At 64.3% G+C, this 18,757-nt stretch overlaps 1 protein-coding gene across 7 annotated transcripts in view; it reads right to left on the bottom strand.

Moving 5' to 3' along the window:
- The window catches only part of RXRA (retinoid X receptor alpha), a 101,296-nt gene that overhangs the window by 55,753 nt on the left and 26,786 nt on the right, over nt 1-18,757 (bottom strand). The window contains exon 1 of one of the 7 annotated variants that reach the window (XM_046663194.1): nt 15,066-15,096. The exons of 3 other annotated variants lie outside the window; for them this stretch is intronic. In XM_046663194.1, the coding sequence (XP_046519150.1) occupies nt 15,066-15,081 (16 nt within the window). In that variant the 5' untranslated portion in view covers nt 15,082-15,096. Of the gene's footprint in view, nt 1-863; nt 970-8,673; nt 8,698-12,920; nt 12,949-15,065; nt 15,097-18,757 lie in introns of those variants that run through there. 3 more of the 7 variants (XM_046663203.1, XM_046663221.1, XM_046663189.1) reach the window with 3 other exon arrangements.

Raw genomic sequence — 18,757 nt, 5'->3', positions numbered from 1 at the left:
GTTTTCAGCTTTTTTGGGGGGAGGCTATCTTACAGAACCTCAGCATCTCCCTCATCGGCCACGTGCACCAACGTTCCCCCAGAAGCGCTCTCCAAGCCAAAGGTGGATTCGACCTCCTCCAGCCCCAGCCCCGCGGAGCCCTCCACCTCCCAGCTGAGCTGGACGGAGCCCCAGCAAGGCCGTCAGGAGCTCCCTGCCCAGCCCTGCGACCCGGCCCCCGCCCGGCTGTAAGATGAGCCGGCTCACCCAGCATCGCTCGCCGACTAACACCAGCCCGTGCGTCCACACGGCCCCTGGGCTGACCCTGGGATGAACCGGGCTTTGCGCTGGGCTGGGGCCTGCCTGGAAGGCTCCGCCAGCCGCCTAGACCCAGCTTCCCGCGGCGTCCCGACCCCGGAGCTCCAGACGAGCCGAGGGCCACGGGGGGGGGGGTCCCTCAGCCGCCTGCCAAGAACGCAGCACTCACCTCCCAGCCCCTGACCAGGCAGCCGAGCGCCCAGACCACTGCGATTCTAGACACAGGAAGGTCTCCTGGGGGCCCAGGCCCAACCACGACCACAGCGGCCACCGCCCGCCCTCCTCCTCGCCCGCCCTGAGGCTCCCGGCCCTCTCCACGCTGCCCCATGCTCTCTGGGCCTGTCCACTCTCCCCCTAGCCTTGGGAACCGGGTCATTTCCAGGAACACACCAGCTCTCTCGCCTGTAGGCGTGGACATGCTGTTCCCTGGGCCCAAAACTCCCCCATGTGTCTCCTGGCTCACTCCAACCCAGGCTCAGTTTAAATGACACCCCATCCAGGAAGCCCTCCTGATCCTCCTGGGCAGGGTAGGGGCCTCTTCCACTATGTACCCCGAGAACACTCACCATGCCGCAGGGCGCCCCCAGCCCACTCGTGCGAGGCTGCCAACGTCTGTGGGCTCCTGAGAGCAGGAACCATAACTGGTTCACTGAGCATCCCCGGGGCCTGGCACACAGCAGATGCCAAATAAAGACTTACTAAAGGGATGGATGGGGTGGGGACAGGAGAGCTAGTAACGGGTGAATGCAGGCTGAATACAGGTGAACACAGGATTCACCATAGTCCTTAAGAAGCAGCTGAGCAAGCACCAAGTTTCAAAGAGACCCCAAGGCACTGACAAGCTGTGCAACCCCAAGCAGGTTAAGCAACCTCTCTGAGCCCTTACTTCTTCTTCTGCAAAGAGATGTCACATACGAAGGAAGCGGCTAGGAGGCAGTGGAAGTGGACAAGTGACCATGAAGCTGGCCTTTCACATCCGTCCCCACAGGTGGTGAGGTACAGGTGGCCCAGAGCTAGCAGACCTGGGTTCAAGTCCTGGCTGCACGACTTACACCTGGGTGGGGCCTCGGGCATCTGACTGAACTCCTCTGGGTCTCAGTCCTTGTCCTCAGAAAGGGGACGGTGCCCTCGGCTTCACCTCCCTTCACACGTCACACACAGCACTCACCAGGGGGACAGCTATGCCCCACTGCCCCCTGTGCCAGGAGTAGACAGACAAACAAGGCTGGGCCCTGCCCAGGGACTCCCACACCAGAATCAGACAGAGAGATGGCCTTCTCCAGGATCCCAAAGGGACCGGTCAGTCAGTGACACAGCGCAAGGCGGAGGGTACTCTGTCCTGGGGTAGACATCAAGGAGGGCTTCCTGCAAGAGGCACCACATGCCTCCCTCCAGCTATGACACGGTAGACTCCCACAGCCCCCAAACCAACCCCCAGGCACTCTGTCCTCAGTTGGGAGATGGGACAGACCGACACACATGCCACCCCGAGGGCAGCCACCCCAGCCATGGGCCCACGAGGACGGAAGACAGAGGCAGGAGCCCTGGCACCAGGAGGCGCAGGGTCCAAGGCCAGTCCCCCGTCCGGGCCAAGGCCCGCAGTGTTCTCATCTGGAAAATGGGCTAATAAACCCTCGAGACAGGGCCGCTGTAGGATAACTGGGCGAGCGGAGCGTGGGCGGCTGCGGTGGGCAGGCCCAGACACGGGCCCCGGCACACGGCAGGCGCTTACAACCGGGAGCCTCTGTGGGGGTCACCTCTCTTCCCATTTCTGTCACCCCGGCCCGAGTGACGGTGCTCAGCACCACTGGCTGGAACCCACACAGTCCCCCCACCGCGACCCCTGAAACCCCCACCTCACTGCACTGGCCCCTGCTGGGTAGCCGCCTCGCTGTGTGGCCCAGCCCCAGCCCCTCACCCTCTCTGGGCGCCCACTTCCTCATCCATGAGAGACTGGTCTCCAGCCCCTCCCTCGCTGACAGGCGACAGGCAGACGCCGAAGTGGGGGCGAGGCCTGACCGCAGGCTCCAAGAACCCAGGCCCCACCCACAGGGGCCCTGGCAGGGGTCTGCAGCAGCGCCTCCCTGGGGAGGGCAGTCCTGAGCCCCTCTCCTCCTCCCCTTCACCCGAAAGCCAGATTCCAGAAGCATCTTCAACCAGCTCCACGCCCAGGCTGGTGGAGTCCCCTCAGGGATCAGAGAGCCTGGGCTGCTTGTCTGAGGTTGCACAGCTCCGAGTGGCAGAACGGGGCGCCCTCGAGGGTGTACTTTACCAGTGTACCATCGCCCCCTAGTCTGAACCTCGGAGAGTGGCCTTCACCATCCAGTAAACTGGACACCGGTGCCCTGTCTCCTGCTTAGTATCCCCAGCAGATCACTTGGCCTCTCGGAGCCCCGGGTTCCTCCTCTGAACACTGAGCATGAGAACGCCCAGCCCAGAAGGCCACGAGAACGCACGATGCCCCAAAGCCGAGTGCCCGGTGCAGGCGGATGAGCGATGAATGTGCAGCCCCCTGGCCACTGTCTGCCCACTGCAGGGCAGGCCCAGGAGCCAGGCCTACCCCGGCCAAAGGGAGAGGGGCACCAGCCAGTGTGGCCCAAGGCTCCCCCTTACCGCCCTCTCCTCTCCTCCGGCCAGGCCCTCGGAGGGCACAGGGCCTGGGACCCTTGGCTGCCCCTGTCCACGATCCAGCTGCAGTATGCCCACCCAGCTGGCAAGCGTCCTCACCTGCCTCCGCCTCACCCCCTTCCTTCCGGCCCCGAGGGCAGCAGTGGCTTGGGTGCAAATCCGGCCTTACTCTGAAGCCGCCTGACCTCGTAAGACGGGTAGGTCACAGGACCACGTGGGCCCAGAGTAATGTCACCCTGCCCCAACGTCACGACCTCAGCCAGCACCCTGGGCAGCCGTGGGAGGGACCCCTCATCTCCCCACGGGGCAGCCGGGCACACGGAGAGGGAGGTGCAGGCGGGGCCTGGCCCCCAGGCTCTGACACCCGGTCCTGTGACAGGCTTGCAGGATGTTGGGAAACCCACGAGCACGCATTTCGACACCGCCGGCCACGTCAGCGACGGGTTTCGACACGCGGCAGCACCCGGGCAAGGGCCACTGCCATCGTGTGTGCTGCCCGCCCGCCTGCCACGTGGGGAGAGGCCAGCCTGGGCACAGCACCCCCAGCCCCTCAGCCCCCAGCCTGCAGACGGCCCTCGTCCCCAGAGCATGGAGACAAGCGTGGGGCCCCTTTGAGGGGCAAAGGCCACCCGCAGCCTGCTTCCCACAGCCCAGGCCCGGCTGCAGGCTGCAGGCTCCAGGACCAGCGGGGACCGCCCTGCGTGAGCCTCCGTGCACAGCTGTGCACCAGGACGAGGTCCTCCGCGGACCAGACTGGTCGGCCGGGGCGAAGTTGGGGAGAGGGTATTCTGGAAAGAGAAAGTGCCCACGGGGCAGCCCTCCTGCCCGGCACCGGGAGGCGCGGTAAGTGGCAAGCCCCCCAGGCCCAGGCTGCCCCCTCGTGGTCGTCCCCACGGCAGCCAGCCGGGCAGAGCTGGCACACCCACCCCTCCCAGGCCAGCTGAGCCCAGGGGGCTGCTTGTGGCCTGCATGCCTTCCCTGACTTTTAACCAAAAACAAGACTGGGGCCGGGGACGGCCACTGCCACTCAAGGCCACCTTGTGCTCCAGGGACAAGGTCCCACTGATCATGACAGCAGCCCCAGCCCACAGAGGAGGAAACCAAGGCCCAAGGAGGGCCAGCGACTCGCCCCAGGGCACACCTCGAGGACACCCTTGGGTGGGGGCAGACGACTCTCCTTACTGTCCCCACATCAGGAGACCAAGGGGCACTCTGGCTGCATCCCAGGGAGTCAGGCAATGGGGTGCCCCCTCCCGCCGTGCCCACCAGCCCTGGAGCCCTGCCCCCAGCATCCCACCAGGTCTGCAAACCCAGCAAGATTCCGGAACCTCAGAGGACTTTGCTTGGCACGCTGGGTGCTGTGAACACCCAGCCCATCCGTTCGGGAGACTCGATTTGGGGATCTGGTGTGAGCTCACACATGGAGTGCCTGTGCACGCACACGTGTATGTCTGTGACTGCATAAACGTGTGTAAGGTTTCAGGTTAAAATGGGCCTTAAACCGGGAGGAGGGGGTATCCCAACTCAGCCTCGCCCCCCACGCCTCCAAACCACGAGGCTGACGGAGACGGCAGGGCAGCTTCGGGACAGCTGAGAAGGGACGGTCCCGAGGTCACTCAGCCAGAGAGGGACTCAGCCACCCCAGGCTGGACCTCGAACTCAGGCCCGCGACGCCCAAACCCAGGGAGCACCCTGGGCGGGGCCAGGCGCATGGGACGCTCACAGGGAGGGGGCCCAAAAAGGCCCTCAGAGGTGTGGCAGTCATCGCCCATCACACTAAGACAACACACACACACGTGTGCACCACCCACAGAAGGACACGCCTGACTGCTCACCTAAAGCAAGACAGCCAGCTCTCCAGAACCTTCTGCTGCTCGGGCTTTTTCACCCCACAGGGTGCATCTCTACCGCAGCAAAGCGCAGGGAGGCCCCATGGCGGAGGCTGCCTGGCCCCGGGAGGGAGACCCCAGGCCCTCGGGGGCGCCCTCACCAGGGCCCTGGGACAGCAGGAGCAAGAGCAGCGCCATTCTTCCCGGAGCGGCTGCGCCTCCTTCTGGAGCCGGGTCACGCCCGTCCAGCCCTGAGCGGTCTCTGCTGAGCCCCTGGGGCCCCGGGGGAGTGGGAGCCAGGAGCTGGCTGGTGGGCACACGTGGGCGCCTCCCCCTGCACCGGGAGAGGGCTCTCCAGGGACAGGGGCTCGCGGAGCCAAGGCCCAGAAAGAGATGTTGTTCTAAGGCCACCGCCCCACCTGCTTATCTCAGGCAGGTGAAGATGGAGGGAACAAGCACGCAGCAACTCTAGAGTCAGAAGAAAGATTCAACAGGGGCCGCTGTTCCCCCAGCTGAGGGCCTGGGGCTCCCTCACGCCCGGGACCCCTTGGCTCAAGCCAGGAAGACCCCCTACCCTCGCCCTTCTGACAGTCGAATCGAGAGTCCCAAGGGCGCTGAGGAGATGCCAGGCCCACACCCGCTGCAGCCAGGCTCGCGGGCACACGGATGCCAGGGGCCCTTTCCGGGCAGCCCCGGCCTGGAGCAGAGCCACACAGGCTGGCACCTCCAAGGAGGGCCGAGCGGGCTGCAAAAGGAACAGGGCGGTGTTTGTTTAATAACAAATTACCCCGAGCAGGCGGGGCGCGCCTTATCGGCGAGGATCTCCAGCGGGCCGATCCCATCGACTGAAGTCAGGGAACCCTGGGAACCATTAGCTTAATGAGCAGTTCCTGTGGGGTCAGCAAAACGGCTGGCTGAGCCGGAGCCCGGGAACTAGGCTGGCAGCCGGAGCCAGGCTGGGCGGGTCCTCGGACGAGGCCCATTGAGGGAGAGGAACCCGGAGGTGCCAAGGTGTCGCCACAGGACAGCACAGGCTTCACCCCTCGCAGCTCTCCACCTGCGGGCACGTCTCTGGGCCCCCACGTGCCCACTGCACAGGTGGGCAAGTTGAGGTCTGGGAGGCGGCCCTCAAGGCCAACTGAATACCCAGGGCACACCTCAGAGGCCCACCGCACCCTCCCCTCCCCGGCGCGGCCCTAACAGCTTGGCAAAGGGGCTAACAGCCGCCTGGGTTCACGTCCCGTCTCCAGGCGGCTGGTTCCTTGACTGCTCTACGCCATGCGCCCACCAAGGCCCGAGACCACTGCCCAGCTGCCCCCTCCAAGGAGCACAGCATCCAAAGCCACACAGGAGCTGGCATTTAGGGGGCAGGGGGCAGTCCCTGGTCCCAGGCTGCTGCATGGCCTTGGGCGAGGGATCCACCTCTCTGGGCCTCAGGTCCCCACAGCATGTGGACAGTCCCTCTGGGCCCTTCAGAGCCTGACACCGTATTTCCAGGTGCACCTTCTGGAAGCAGGAAAACCAGGCAGCTGGAGACAGATTCCCCAGCCCCACCCGGCTCCTCCTGAGGAGGCCCAAGCCCATTGGTGGGAGGAGGCTTCTCCCCACCCTCCCACTGCTGGGCCCTGCCACAATGGCCCCAGGCCGGCCTCATGCAGCCCATGGGGGCTCAGGGCCGGGGGCAGCTGCGGCTGGTGCTGGGGAGGGGGCTGCTTCCACTTCCTCTGGGAGCCCGCCACGGCCGGGCGGCCCTGCCCTGACACCGAGGTAACAGGTTCCAGATGTGTGGCCAGGGGAAGACAGGAGCAGCCCGCACCCTGCTGAGGAAGCCGGAGACGGCCTGATAATGTGGAATTCCTGAGCCCGTGCCAAGGCCCGGGGACCCGCGCGGGGGCGGCGAGCAGTGCTCAGAGAGGAGGGGCCACTGCCCATGCCCATGCGTGTGCCGGAGACCACCCAGGCAGCAACGATGCTGGGGACACCCCGAGGACCACAGTCCCTGCCCTGGCCGCCTCCCCGCCGGGGCCCCGGCATCTCGGAGCCTCAGTCTCCCACCTGTGACCGGGCACAGCAGCTCCTCCAAGGCTGCTGCTGCTGCACGCAGGGCCTGGTCTGAGAGACGCTGACCAGTGGCTACGGCACCCTGCAGAAAGGAAGAGGTGCGAGCAGGCGCCAAACAAGATCCCAGTCATAAGGCTCCCACCAAGTCAGAGTGACTCTCCCAGAGGCCGCTCGCCGGACGCCCGACCCCCAACCGACAAGCTCATGCCAAGGGGCCAGCTTCATCACTGCCGGGTGTTTGTGTGCGCCTCCCCCCCCAGCCAAGCCCCCCACCGTGGGACCTCTCCCGGGAGGGACGGATGATAGGGTGGGGGCTCTGGTGAATGGAGGGGGTATTTGGGGGGGTTCTTTCTGCCCAACGTGTCTTCCCTTCCATCAGTGGAACATTCCAAGTGTGCCTCCATGAGTCCACCGGGCCCCTCGGAGCTACCCCTGGCCACAGTTTACAGCCACCAAGGACACACATGAAACCGGTCCAGCTGTCCCTTCCCAGGCCCACTGAGGGACAGCCAGGGCCTCAGTCCACACAAACACACACACACACCCCCAGCACAAGCCCCTGGGCCCGGCATTCCACCTCATCCAGCCAGCACAGCTAAGGCTGGAGGAAAGAGAGCTGGGCCTGGCCACACAAAGCACCAGGGCACACCGTCCACACTGAAGCTACACGGGCAAACCCAGAGATGAGCCAGGAACACTTGGGGCTCACGATGAAACGTGGGGTGCAGCTGATTCTCTTGGGAGCAGATGTACCAGCCCAATTCGTCCACGGTGGCAGGGTCGGCCCGTGCTCCAAGCACATGGGGGCCCCTGGACCCAAATGCCTCCTTGGCTCAGCCACTTGGGCACCACTGCCCGCCAGGGGAAACAGCAGACGGGGCAGAGGGGTTTCAGCCAGACACTGGCAGGCTATTAGGGTGTGATCCTGAGTCTCCATCTCTCCATCTTTAAAACGGTTCTCGGGAGGACCCTGAGAGAGGGCGCACGTCGGGTGCTCTCCGAGGCCTGGTGCACGGTCATCCTGATCAGCGCTGCCTCTGCCCCAAGAGCTGAGCGGGCCCCGCCTCCTCCCTCCCCACATCAGGACCACGGCTACAGTCCCCACCCAAAACTTCCCAGCCTTTAGCAGATGCTGGGGGGCGGCCCCCGCATGCAGAGTGACCTTGGACAGGGAACAGCCCTCTCCAGCCTCAGTTTCCTCATCTGTAAGAGGGAGGGTGGGTGGGAGGGGGGAGGGATCAGACATCCTCATCTATAATCTTCAAAAAGCAGGAATGACAAGCCAGGGCCACAAGGCCAGGCCCAGCCTTGGACACTTGGAGCCCATACTCCCGGCTCCTCCCCGCCAAGTCACCAAAGCAGGGGCCCAGCTGAGTCCCAGACAGTCCAAGCACCAGCAAAGGCAGGGTTGGGCAGAGCACGGCCCTACAGATGGTCTCGAACTCCCAGTGCACCCCACGCTGCCACCTCTCTCCCCTGCCCAGCAGAGCCCAGCCTGGGCGGGGGGCGGGGACCAGGCTCAGAGGCTGCTCCCCCTCTAGCCACACCTCCAGCAAGAAGCTGCCCAGACGGCCTCCATGGCCAGGAGGGCAGGGCAGTGCCCCAGTCGGAATCTTGACCTGACTTGTCTGAGCCTCCGTTTCCAAACTGTAAACTGCCCCTCGGGCTGCTGGGACATGTGAAGGGACCGTGCTCGTGACAGGTGGGCACCCAGAGGAGCTGCTGTCATTACTGTCGCCAAAGACATCAACCCCAGGCCCTTCCCAGAGCCTCTCGGCAGGTCAGCTGGCCCGTGCTCCCCGGGGCAGGGGTCGCATAATACGCAGGGACCCCCAGCGCCCACACAGGGGACACTCACCCGACCTTTCGGCCCGCCCGGATGCACAGGTTCCCGCCTCACAGCTTCTGAATGCCTGGACTTCAAGCAGGATGCTGTGGACCTCAGCCCAGTGGGAAAACGTCTTCACTCAGTGTGAGATTTAGGGAAAAAAGATCAGTCACAGCAGCCCACCACCGCAGTAGAAGAGTCTAGAAAATCGGGCAGGAGGAGGGGCAGGGGGAGGTGCGGGCGAGGCCTGTGTTCCCGTAACCACACTGGCAGCGCAAACTGCCCTCTCTCTTAACTTGTCCTTTCTTCCAGCTGCAAACTTCTCCGGCCAAGCTTTCCCCTGGAACCACTGAAACAAGTGGAAGTGAAAAAACGTCGGGAGCAGAGCTTTCCGCAAAAGGCACCATGAACGCGCCTACCCCAAACTCACCCTGTGCCCGCTGCTGAGCCTCCCAGCGCCCAACGACCAGCAGGAAAGCAGGCACTGCCCCGAAGATGTCCTCGCCACGGCCACTGCACACGACCCTCTGCCGACGACCCTCTGCCCACGCCCACCATCCAGGCCTTTGGAAACGGTGCCAGCAAGTCGCAGAAACCAACAGCGGCAGCCAGCCCCACGGAGACAAGGCCCCGGCAGGGGCGAGGGGTGCCAGCAGAGCGGCCTGCGGAGTCCGCCCCGGGCCCATTAGGGCTGGCGCTTAGATGGGAAACCAGCGAGGTGTGAAATTAGTTGGTCCTCGCAATGGACGCCTGCCACGTCTCCCCTTCTGCACGGAAGGGCTGGGCACAGGGGGCCCGGCCTCCGCTCCCCAGTGGGGGATGGTGGGGTGCCTCCGAGCAGCCCTGCACCACCCCGCAAGCTGTGCGGAGACAGAGGGCAATGAGGCCCCGCTGCCCCTCCCTGCAGCCATCACTTTGGTTATAACCACCACCAGACAGGACCCCCAGGAGGGTCGCCATCCACAGGCAGAGAGCACTGCAGGAACTGAGCGCCCAGCACCCCCAGGAGGGTGAGGGGACCACCGCCGAAGCTCCTGGGCTTGGGTCAGGGGTAAGGGGGTGGGAGGCAGGGGCGCCAGCTTCTCAGCCATCCGCATCCTCCTCTCACCAAGGACAGCAAGGATTTGCCCAGACAGGGGCTCACAGCGGGGGAGGGGCACAATGGCCACGACAGTGGACGCTCCAGACTGGAATGAAAGTGGCGTGGGAGTGAGGCTGGATGCAGGCTCAGGCGTGGGGAAAGCCCCCTCCTCGCCCCGAGCCCCGCCAACGTGGTTCAGCCACCAACACGGGCATTTACCCCGCCAGGAGCCAGGCTCGGCCGTGCGGGGACGGAGGCACAGCGGTGGGGCTCGGCTCCAACACAGATGCTGAGTCTCACTCCTGCTCAGCCTCCTCTCTCTCCTGCTCAAAGGAAATGATGGCGTGCGCCTCCACGCCCACCCAGCGCCCAGCTCGGGTAAAAGCTTGGGAAGCCACCAGGGGAGAGAAGCGGCCCAGCTCCTGGAGGCGGCTCTGCCACTGAGGAACACCGTCGTTTATTCACTCAGTGCACCCCGCGGAGGCCAGCCAGCATGGCGCTGGGTGCTGGGCACACAGTGGGAGAGACCTCTGGCTGGAGACACTGAGATGAGCAAGAGGGCACCAGGCAGAGAGGACGGCCGGTGCTGACGCTCAAGTAGGTGGGCTAAGACACGCAGTGTGGGTCCACCCTGGCGAGTGGGGGCAGGTGACCAGGGGCAACAGGGACCCACTGAAGGCACGAACAGGGAGCTCCATGAGCAGCATGGACAAGCACAGCGTGCGTTCCAGAGCCACGCTCCCTCCCAACCCACACGGGCAGTGGGACAGGGGCCAGGAGAGGCGGTGCGGCCAAGCTGGGGCTCCTCAGGCCAGCCGCAGCCCTGCCAAGCTCGACAGCCATGCTTTGGGGCCATCCTCACAGGAGCTGAGGCTCCAGCCCGGCAAGGCTGTGGGAACACCCTGGCTCCCCAGGGCACTTGCTCCAGGGGACGGACGGACTGCTGTCCCCAGTCCACAGACTGGCAGGGGAAACCCCTACCCAGGTCAGCCCAGGAGAAGGCCCAAGGGACTCTGGCTCTGAGCGCTTGTTCCGGAACATTCCGCCTCCGCTTGGTCACTTGGGCAGGCGGTGGGCGGCCCTGAGAGCCACAGGCCTGCTCCCAGACAAGGACAGCTCGAAGACCCTCTGATTTTAATCAGAGCCATGAGGCGCTTGCTCAGCCATTAGGAGACACAGATCACAGCATGAACAAGCTCACGCCCAGCAAACGCCAGGTGCAGCCCCCAACGGTGCTCAGGCCCTGACACTCGAGCGTTCGGGGCCTTCCAGCTTGGGAGCTACAACACTTCAGCATCCGCAACCTCACATGTCACCTGCACCTTCCCACCACAGCATCCCAGCCCCAGGGAGCCCCCCACGCAGGGACGGACTCGGCCAGGGAGGGCAGGGCGGTGACACGGGAGATGAGGAAAGCAGTGGACTGGGTCGGACACAGGTGACAGCCCGGCAGTCCTCCACCTGGCCTGTGCACGCAGTAGGCCCGCAGCCCACGCTGGGCTACAGGACCAGGCAGTGTCCGGAGGAGGTAGGGGCAGCCACCCTGCCCTGAGGGAGGTCTCAGTTTGAAATGAGAACAGTCAACAAGATCTCTCAGTTCCCTTCTGGCTCCAAGACCAGGTGCCTGACCCAGAGAAAGTTCCAGAATCAATTAGCTGATGAACGAATTAGGAGAATGATCACTGCGTGAATGTGATAAGTCAGATGGCAGGGCAGGTGGGAAAGTCAAGTCTGACAGCAAAAAGCCAGCTCTTCCCATCAGACAAAACGGAAGTAGGGCAGGCACACGCGCACTCGCCTCATTGGGCTCAGCAGGACCCAAGCCAGGCACCTTGGAGACACTGCCAGGCCTCCTGGGGCTGGCACCACCCCGGGGGCTCTGAAAGCCGCCAGGATTAGGATCTGGTATGAGCCCAGGACCCCCTCCCCACAGCCTCCCTGCCACAGACAGGCCACCCTTGGGAACCTGTCCCGCCTCAGCCCCACGCATCCACCCTCCAGCCCAGGCGGAGGCCTCAGGCCTGGGCCCTGCCCGGGCCAGCCCCCACTCACGGGGACCCCAGGACTTGGAGGGGGCTATTCCCTCCAGGAGATTCGGGCCAGAACTCCTCCCTCAGCAGCCCCAGATCCCAGGCTCAGGCCCCATGAAGGCAGAGCGTCTCCTGTCCGTCTCTCAAGAACTTTCAACAGACCTGAGGGCAGCGAGCCACGAGGCGCCCGGCACCCACACTGCCTCCACCACCTGGCCTTTGGGAAAGGAAACAGACGGGGAGCCACACAGCCAGGCACAGCGGAGGCCGGATTCGAACCCAGGACTTCGGCCACCTGCGGTCTGCAAAGCCACCAGGCAAAGCCAGGCCTCCTTGTCACCGCGTGATCCCGTGACCAGCAGGGGTGGGAGTGGGGAAGGAACTCCGTGCTGCTTCCTGCCCGCTCTGCCCCACCCCTGACGACAAGCGAGCCTGCAGCCTGTCCCCCCAAGGCCCAGTTGAGGCTGCAGGCCACTGGCAGCTCTGAGCACAGCCCAGGGACCCTGACCACCCCAGGCAGCACAGAGTAGAGCAAGGGCTTTGGGGATGGGCCTGGGCTCCCTCCCCAGGGGTAGAGGCCATAAGAAAGCCAGCCCCGACCATCCGACTCAGCACAGCTCACGCGTGGCCTGGTTCTGGGCTCCAGGCATGGGAGCCTGGGCAGCTCCAGAACCTTCGACCTGCACCTTGGGGCAACGAGGAGCCTCTGCTGCCTGAGCCCCCCCCCCCCTTCACAGGCCAGCCCCACCCAGAGCTCCCCCTAGGCTGCCCTGCCCAGCTAGACACACGGCCTGAGCCAGCCCACAGAGGAAACAGACAGGAGGCAGCCTGGGGCCGGCACCAGGGCACAAGGGCTGTCACAGGACCTTACAACCCCAGCCCGCCACCCACCCCACCAGGCCAGGGCCCGACAGTGGCTTGTTCCAGACCCAAGGGCCACACGTACCCTGCCGTGTCCCAGGATATGGGCCACAAGTGATTTCCAGGTTTTATTACGTATCCAGCTGAGTAAGGGAGGGGTCTGTCTTTACCATTCTTCAGGAAAAATCAATCCAGGCCTCCTAAGGGGAGGGGTTAGCCACATCCCCGGGCCCCGCCCTCCTAGACAAAGCTGCCTTTGGCATCGCGAGAAGGCTCCGAGCCCAGAGGAGAATGAGGAGGAAGACCTGTGGAATCCATTTTCCGTGGGCGCTGGGGCCTGGGGACCCTGGGAGTCCATTGAGGAGTGCCCAGGTGGGGCAGGGCGGGCCAGGTGGGCAGGTGCCGGGGGCAGGAGCAGCAGCGTGGAGCAGCAAGAGGGATGAGGGGAAGTGCAGACAGACGGAGAAGCGCACGGGGAAGGGGGCTGGGCCGGGCACACCCATAGTGATTAATTAGCTTGTGATTGCCAGGGAATTAGCACAAGGCCGCTCCAAACCATCAGAGCCCATGGGCAGCCCCGCCATGGCCGCCGGAGTCCTGCACTCTTGTGTCAGGCTCTGCGCCCACTGGTAGGCCTCGGTTTCCCCAGTTGTACGGTGAGGTCAGTGGCTTTCAAATCCAGCTCTAAGGCGCCCTCCGGTGGAGCAGGGGACCCCCAGCCCCCAGACCAGAGAACGCCTCGCCTTCCCAGTTCTGACCTGCTGATGGCCCGGGAGAGGCCCCAAAGCCACAGCTGCGCCCAGCACTCTAAGGGCCTGCACCCACCCCGCTCTCTGCCACAGGCCTGCGCTTCCTCCTGGGCGTCACCCCTAGCTTCCCCCGTCCCCAGGAAGGGCTCCACAGACGCTCCCTGAACTGAACGGGCCCCTCTGCCACAGCAAGGAGCGGGGCACGGAGCTCAGTGGAAACGCCCTCACGTGTGCCTGTGAGCCCCTGGGCCGACCCAGCCTGACCCACAGGGCTCCCCCTGCACCTCTTCCCCGTCATTTCCTGGGCTCCAGGGAACACGGGGACCCCATCCGCCCTGAGCCCACAGCAGCAAATCGTGGGGCCCCTGCCCTCTGCCCGTTCACACAGCACGTTTTCACACACGGGCTGGGCTTGGAGCCGCCAACGTTCCCAAGGCCGCCACGGCCACCACCGCTGCATGGAGACCCCAGCCCTGCCCGGGCCTGCCCCAGGAATGGTTTGTCTCTGGCCGGGCCGCTCAGCAGCAGGGGCCAGGGGAGGGGAGGGGGCCTGGGGGCAGCGCTGCTCTGCTGGACGGCACCCAAGCAGAAGCGTGGAAAGACGGATTCCTGGAGAAGTCTCTGGAACGGAACCTGGGTTCTGGCACACGACGCTGCCATGGCTCCCACAGGGTCACGCCCAGACTCTGAGACCTGCTCAGCCTCAGCTCTTGAGCTCCTCACAGAAACGCAGAACTCCTCTCTCATCTCTGAGCCTCTGCATATACACTGCGCCCCCACCTGTTCTCTGGTCTGGACTAGAGGTTCACCTCCTCCAGGAAGCCTTACCTCAAGCTCCACTCCAGGCCAGGGGCTGATGGAAACCCTTTCACTCTGGACTGCGGCTGCCCATGTCCCACCCCCCCACCACAACCACACCCCGGGCCCTCATGTACCTCCTGCCTAACCAGCTCCAGCCCAGCCCACGGTGAGGACACCCCCACAGGACGGGGCAGAACTCAGCTGTTTCAGCTCTGACCTGGGAGAGGATCCCACACTTGTCTCTGTCCTGGGCCAGCAGCGGCACACGGCCCCCCGCGGGAGAGCTCTGAAGCAGATGGCCCTCAGGCGGGCAGGCGGCCAGGGTTTGGCCGTGAAAACCCCCGGAGGCACCACGCCTCATCCAGCTGTGCCCAGAGCATCCCCAGGCTCCCCAGGCCCCCCGTGATCCCGTCCCTCATCCCCAGGGTGCCGCGGGCGGACCACACAGCGCCCCCGCCTTCGCTGAGCGGCCCAGGCCAGCTGGTACCTCCCACCTACTCCTCCGCTGTCCCTTGTCCCTGCTGACCTTGGGTCTCCTACAAGCTGCCCCCGTGCTCTCGTCCTGCAACAAGATAGGTCAAAGGTTGCCAGGGCAAACCCAATACACAAACTTATGAAGAAACTGTGATCTTCACACAATTGTCTAAAAACATAGGCTCTGACCTGAGGGGGCCCCTGTCTGCTGACTTCTGGCACATGTTTGTGTCCTTCAAGGTCCCAGCTAACAGAAATCAGACTTCTGGTTGGGTAGGGCCTTCCCTACCTAAAATCTGCTCAGGACTTTGTCCCCTACAGCAACCCCCGGGCCTCGCAGGCCCCGCGCCCGGAGCCACAGCTGGGAGCTCTCACCACCCCGTCGACACAGCCGACCCTGGCCTGCGATCCACCCTCTGTGCTCACCACAAACAACCCTCATGGACAGGAGGGCCTCTCACAGCCCCCAATCCCCCAGGGCAGAGGAGGAAACTGAGGCCCCGGAAGTGCCTGATAGTCCAGCTACGTGAGCGGGGCCGAGGTGGGCCCCAGCTCTGTGCAAGGCCCCTGTTTGCCAGGAACCGCGAGGAGCAAGGTGAGCAGACGGGAGGCGGCAGCCCCCGCCCCCACGGCAGTGAACTCCGGCCAGGATTCTCCTACGGGGAGAGAGCCCTCCACCTGGGGCAGGAACCAAACCTGTCCAACTGCCCGGGACTGCTCAGCACCTGGGCGACTATCTGCTCCATCGCATTTCTCAACCCAGCACTGAGCAAGCGATTGCAACAGGCTGCGGAGACAAAGATAAGGAGACGGGGCGGGGGACGGGGGGGCACTGGGATGGGGGGGAGTTTTGTTTGTTTTGTTTTGTTTCCGCGCCCCCCCCCCCCCGCCTTCACTGCTCTCCAGCCTTTTGAGGGGCCCGAGGCTTCCTGGGGGGGGCCCTGCACAAGGCTGGGGCTTGGGAGCTCTGGGCCACCAGCGGGGCGGCTGGCTTGGGAGGGAGGCAGGTGAGGGCACCCAGGGGAGATACCCTCTGTCCCGGGGTGGGGGCTGAGCAGGCCCCCGGGCAGGGTGAGGCTGGGGCGGGCAGCAGCCCTCTGAGAAAGCTGCCCTTTCCCAACTGCGGGGGCACATGTGCCATCAGCCAAGCTGTCACGTTCCCTTCCAGCTGGACCATGATGAGAAAGTAGGTCCACCTCCCCATCGAGGCGCACGGGCATCTGGCCCGAGAGCTACCCAGCAGCAGCACTACTGTGCCCAGCACACAGCATGCTTGGAAAACAGAGCCAGCCCTTGGGGGAGGGAGACGCCTTGGACAAGGCCCTAACACTCCCCAGGCCTCCGTGTGAGGGGCAGCCGGGCTGCCCTCCTCTGTGAGACTGTGCGGCAGGCACACAGTAGGAGCACACAGTGGGGGTCCTGTACCTCCCTCGGCCTGGCCGTCAGTCAGGGATGTTTTCTTATGCCCAACACCTTAACCCCTGCCCCCACTGGCACATCCTGGGTGTGATCCAGGTGTGAGTGGCACAATTCTCCACCTTATAAAAGCCTGACAGGGCAGGACTTTATTCTCCTCATTCCACTGAGAAGGAAACTGAGGCTCAGAATGGTTAAGTAACTTGCCCAGGGCCCCCGGCTCCCCCACTGGGGGTCACCCCCAAAATCCTGACACCGTTCCCCCACCTCCTTGGGACTGGCCTGCCCAGCCCCACAGGGTCGGGGGCTAGGAAGTCGGGCAAAGGTAGGCAGCTTCCAGAGAAGGCCCCTGGCCCCATCACAGCCCGCCGGGGCAGCAGGGGAGGGAACAAAGGCCAGCAGGGTTCACACTTTCCCAGTCACCAGTCACCAGGGGAAGGAGGCCTGGCCTCGGACAGGCCTGAGCCAGGTCCCACAGTGGCGGCTCTAGGTGGGCCTAGCTCTGGTTCCCCATGGGGGCATGGCCCTGCCCCCCACAGAGGGTATCGAGGCCATCCCAGAGGGCAGGTGGCTGTCCCCCAAACCCGCCCTGCCCAGGGTTTGTCTGATACCTGGCAGCAGGCCAGCCTCCTCAAAGCCTCTGCTCCCCTGGGACCAGGGTGCTACGAAGCTTTCCAAAAAATGCAGACCCCAGGGCAGGGCAGAGCCCAGGGCTGGGGGAGGAACTCCCCTGCACAGCTACAGGTTGCACAACAGGCTGGGTCCCTACCTGCCTCCACAGTGTCGCAAGGACCCACCATCCTCCCAGGCTGGAGAACACTGTGAGGGCGGAGGCCAGGCACCTCCCCAACCCTGAGTAGGGGGTGGGGGTCCAGGGATCCCCAGCCGCTGGGCACTTGGCCCTGGCCACAGAGGGTGCTTTAAAAACCTCTGCAGGCAACCGCTGTCCTCTCTTCCTCCTCGGTCTGCTGCCCGCCCAGTTCCGGGCCTGTGCCTCTCTCTCCCCACCCCACTTAAGAGGCGAAGCACAAGCATGACATTAACCAAAACCGACAGGCGGCAATTCCCAGGGCTGTTCGCCCTCCCGGCTCTTCCCGAGAGCAGATCAGGAAACTGAGGCTGGGGGGGAGGGGGTGTTGCCTGACACCTCCCTGGGTCAGGCTGGTTTCACTGTCTGCCATCCAGTTGAATAGGATTCTCTGCCCCCTCCAAGTCGGACTACCTGCCTGGCCCAGCTGGGAGCTCGGACGTCCCAGCCCTCCGGGCGCTGCTCACACTTACCCTGGGAACCCACAGCACAGACCCTGAGACCTGGGCCTGCATGTTCCACAGGTGAGGACAGACCCCAGAGGAGAAAGAAGCAGAGACACAAGCCCAACAGCGGAGGTCCACCCCCAGCAGGACCCCTGCCCCTCAAGCCCTGGGGTGGTGCCCAAGCACCAGGCAGGGAGAGCGGGGCTGGGCACAGAGGAGGGCTTGGGGACACCTGGCTCCTGAGCCCAAAGGTCGACCTGGGCAGATGAGAGAGGGACACACACCTTCCTGGAATCGCGGGCCCAGGCACTTCTGCCACAGAGACCCCGCTCACAGCCTCTGAGAGCAGAGGAGCCAGTCTTAGGGGGTCCCTCTGGCCCCGACATCCCAGAACTCCAGCGCACACTCCCCAACTCCCAACAGAGACTTCCCAGTGGCCTCTGGGCCCCTTCCTCAGCCCCGGAAGGCCCGTGGGCCCTGCAGAGGAGACCAGAGTGCAGAGGTGCGTGGGACAGAAGGCACAGACGGGGACTCAGATATCATCACCCGAGGAGCGTGCAGAAGCTGGGATGCAGCAGAGAGGCCTGACCCAGATCGCAGACTTTCAGCAACCACAGATTCACATCTCCTGAAGATTTCAACCTCCTGGGAAGCTTGACTCACACACACACACACACACACACACACACAAGGAGCTATGGGAAGGACCCCTGGGAACACCTGGCCCAGATGATCAGAGCCAGTGGGTCTCAACCTGCCTGCATGTTAGAACCACCCAGGGGGCCCAGGCAGTGCTCCCAGGTTACAGATCAAATTGGTTTGGGGTGTGTCCTTGGCACCCGATGTTTTGAAAGTTCCCATGATGACTGCATGGGCAGCCAGGCTGAGAACCGCTGGCCGGGCCACAGCCAGGCTCCAGCTCACTGCGCTGGGTTCGTTCACCCCAGCACCGAACAGATCCTGCAGGCCTTCTCACGCCAGATCACTCAAGGAGGAAGGACGCAGGATAACAGTGGCATTCAGCCGGAAACCCTGCACAAGGTATGATGGAAACGGACACAGCCTCATCAGCCAGCAGGAGCTCGATCCGATTAGTCCTGGCAACTGCAGACCCAGGACAGCAACAGCACAGCACAGCACGTGCCTCCACCTCCCCCTCCCCCACCCCGTGGTCTTCCCTGGCAGACATCACCAATTCATCACAGCACCCTTCCCCACTGAGACCCCAGAACTTCTCAGAGCCCAGCCCCACGCAGCCACAACAGGTCCATCAGGACAGGAGCGCTGGCTGGAGCAGGCCACTCCCTTCCCAGCCACGGACCAAATGGGTATTTAATGGAGGCAAGAGTGGTTATGGCCTGAGTCCTGTCCCTTTCTCCAGGGGCCTGGCGGCCTCTGCTCTCTCACTCGCGCCCCAAACCCACCCCGCCAGCACCTTTGGGACACTT

Source organism: Equus quagga, chromosome 1, assembly GCF_021613505.1.
Source record: "Equus quagga isolate Etosha38 chromosome 1, UCLA_HA_Equagga_1.0, whole genome shotgun sequence".
NCBI lineage: Eukaryota > Metazoa > Chordata > Mammalia > Perissodactyla > Equidae > Equus > Equus quagga.
Note: the sequence above shows the minus strand (reverse complement) of the source record. Positions and strands in the feature narration are given on the sequence as shown.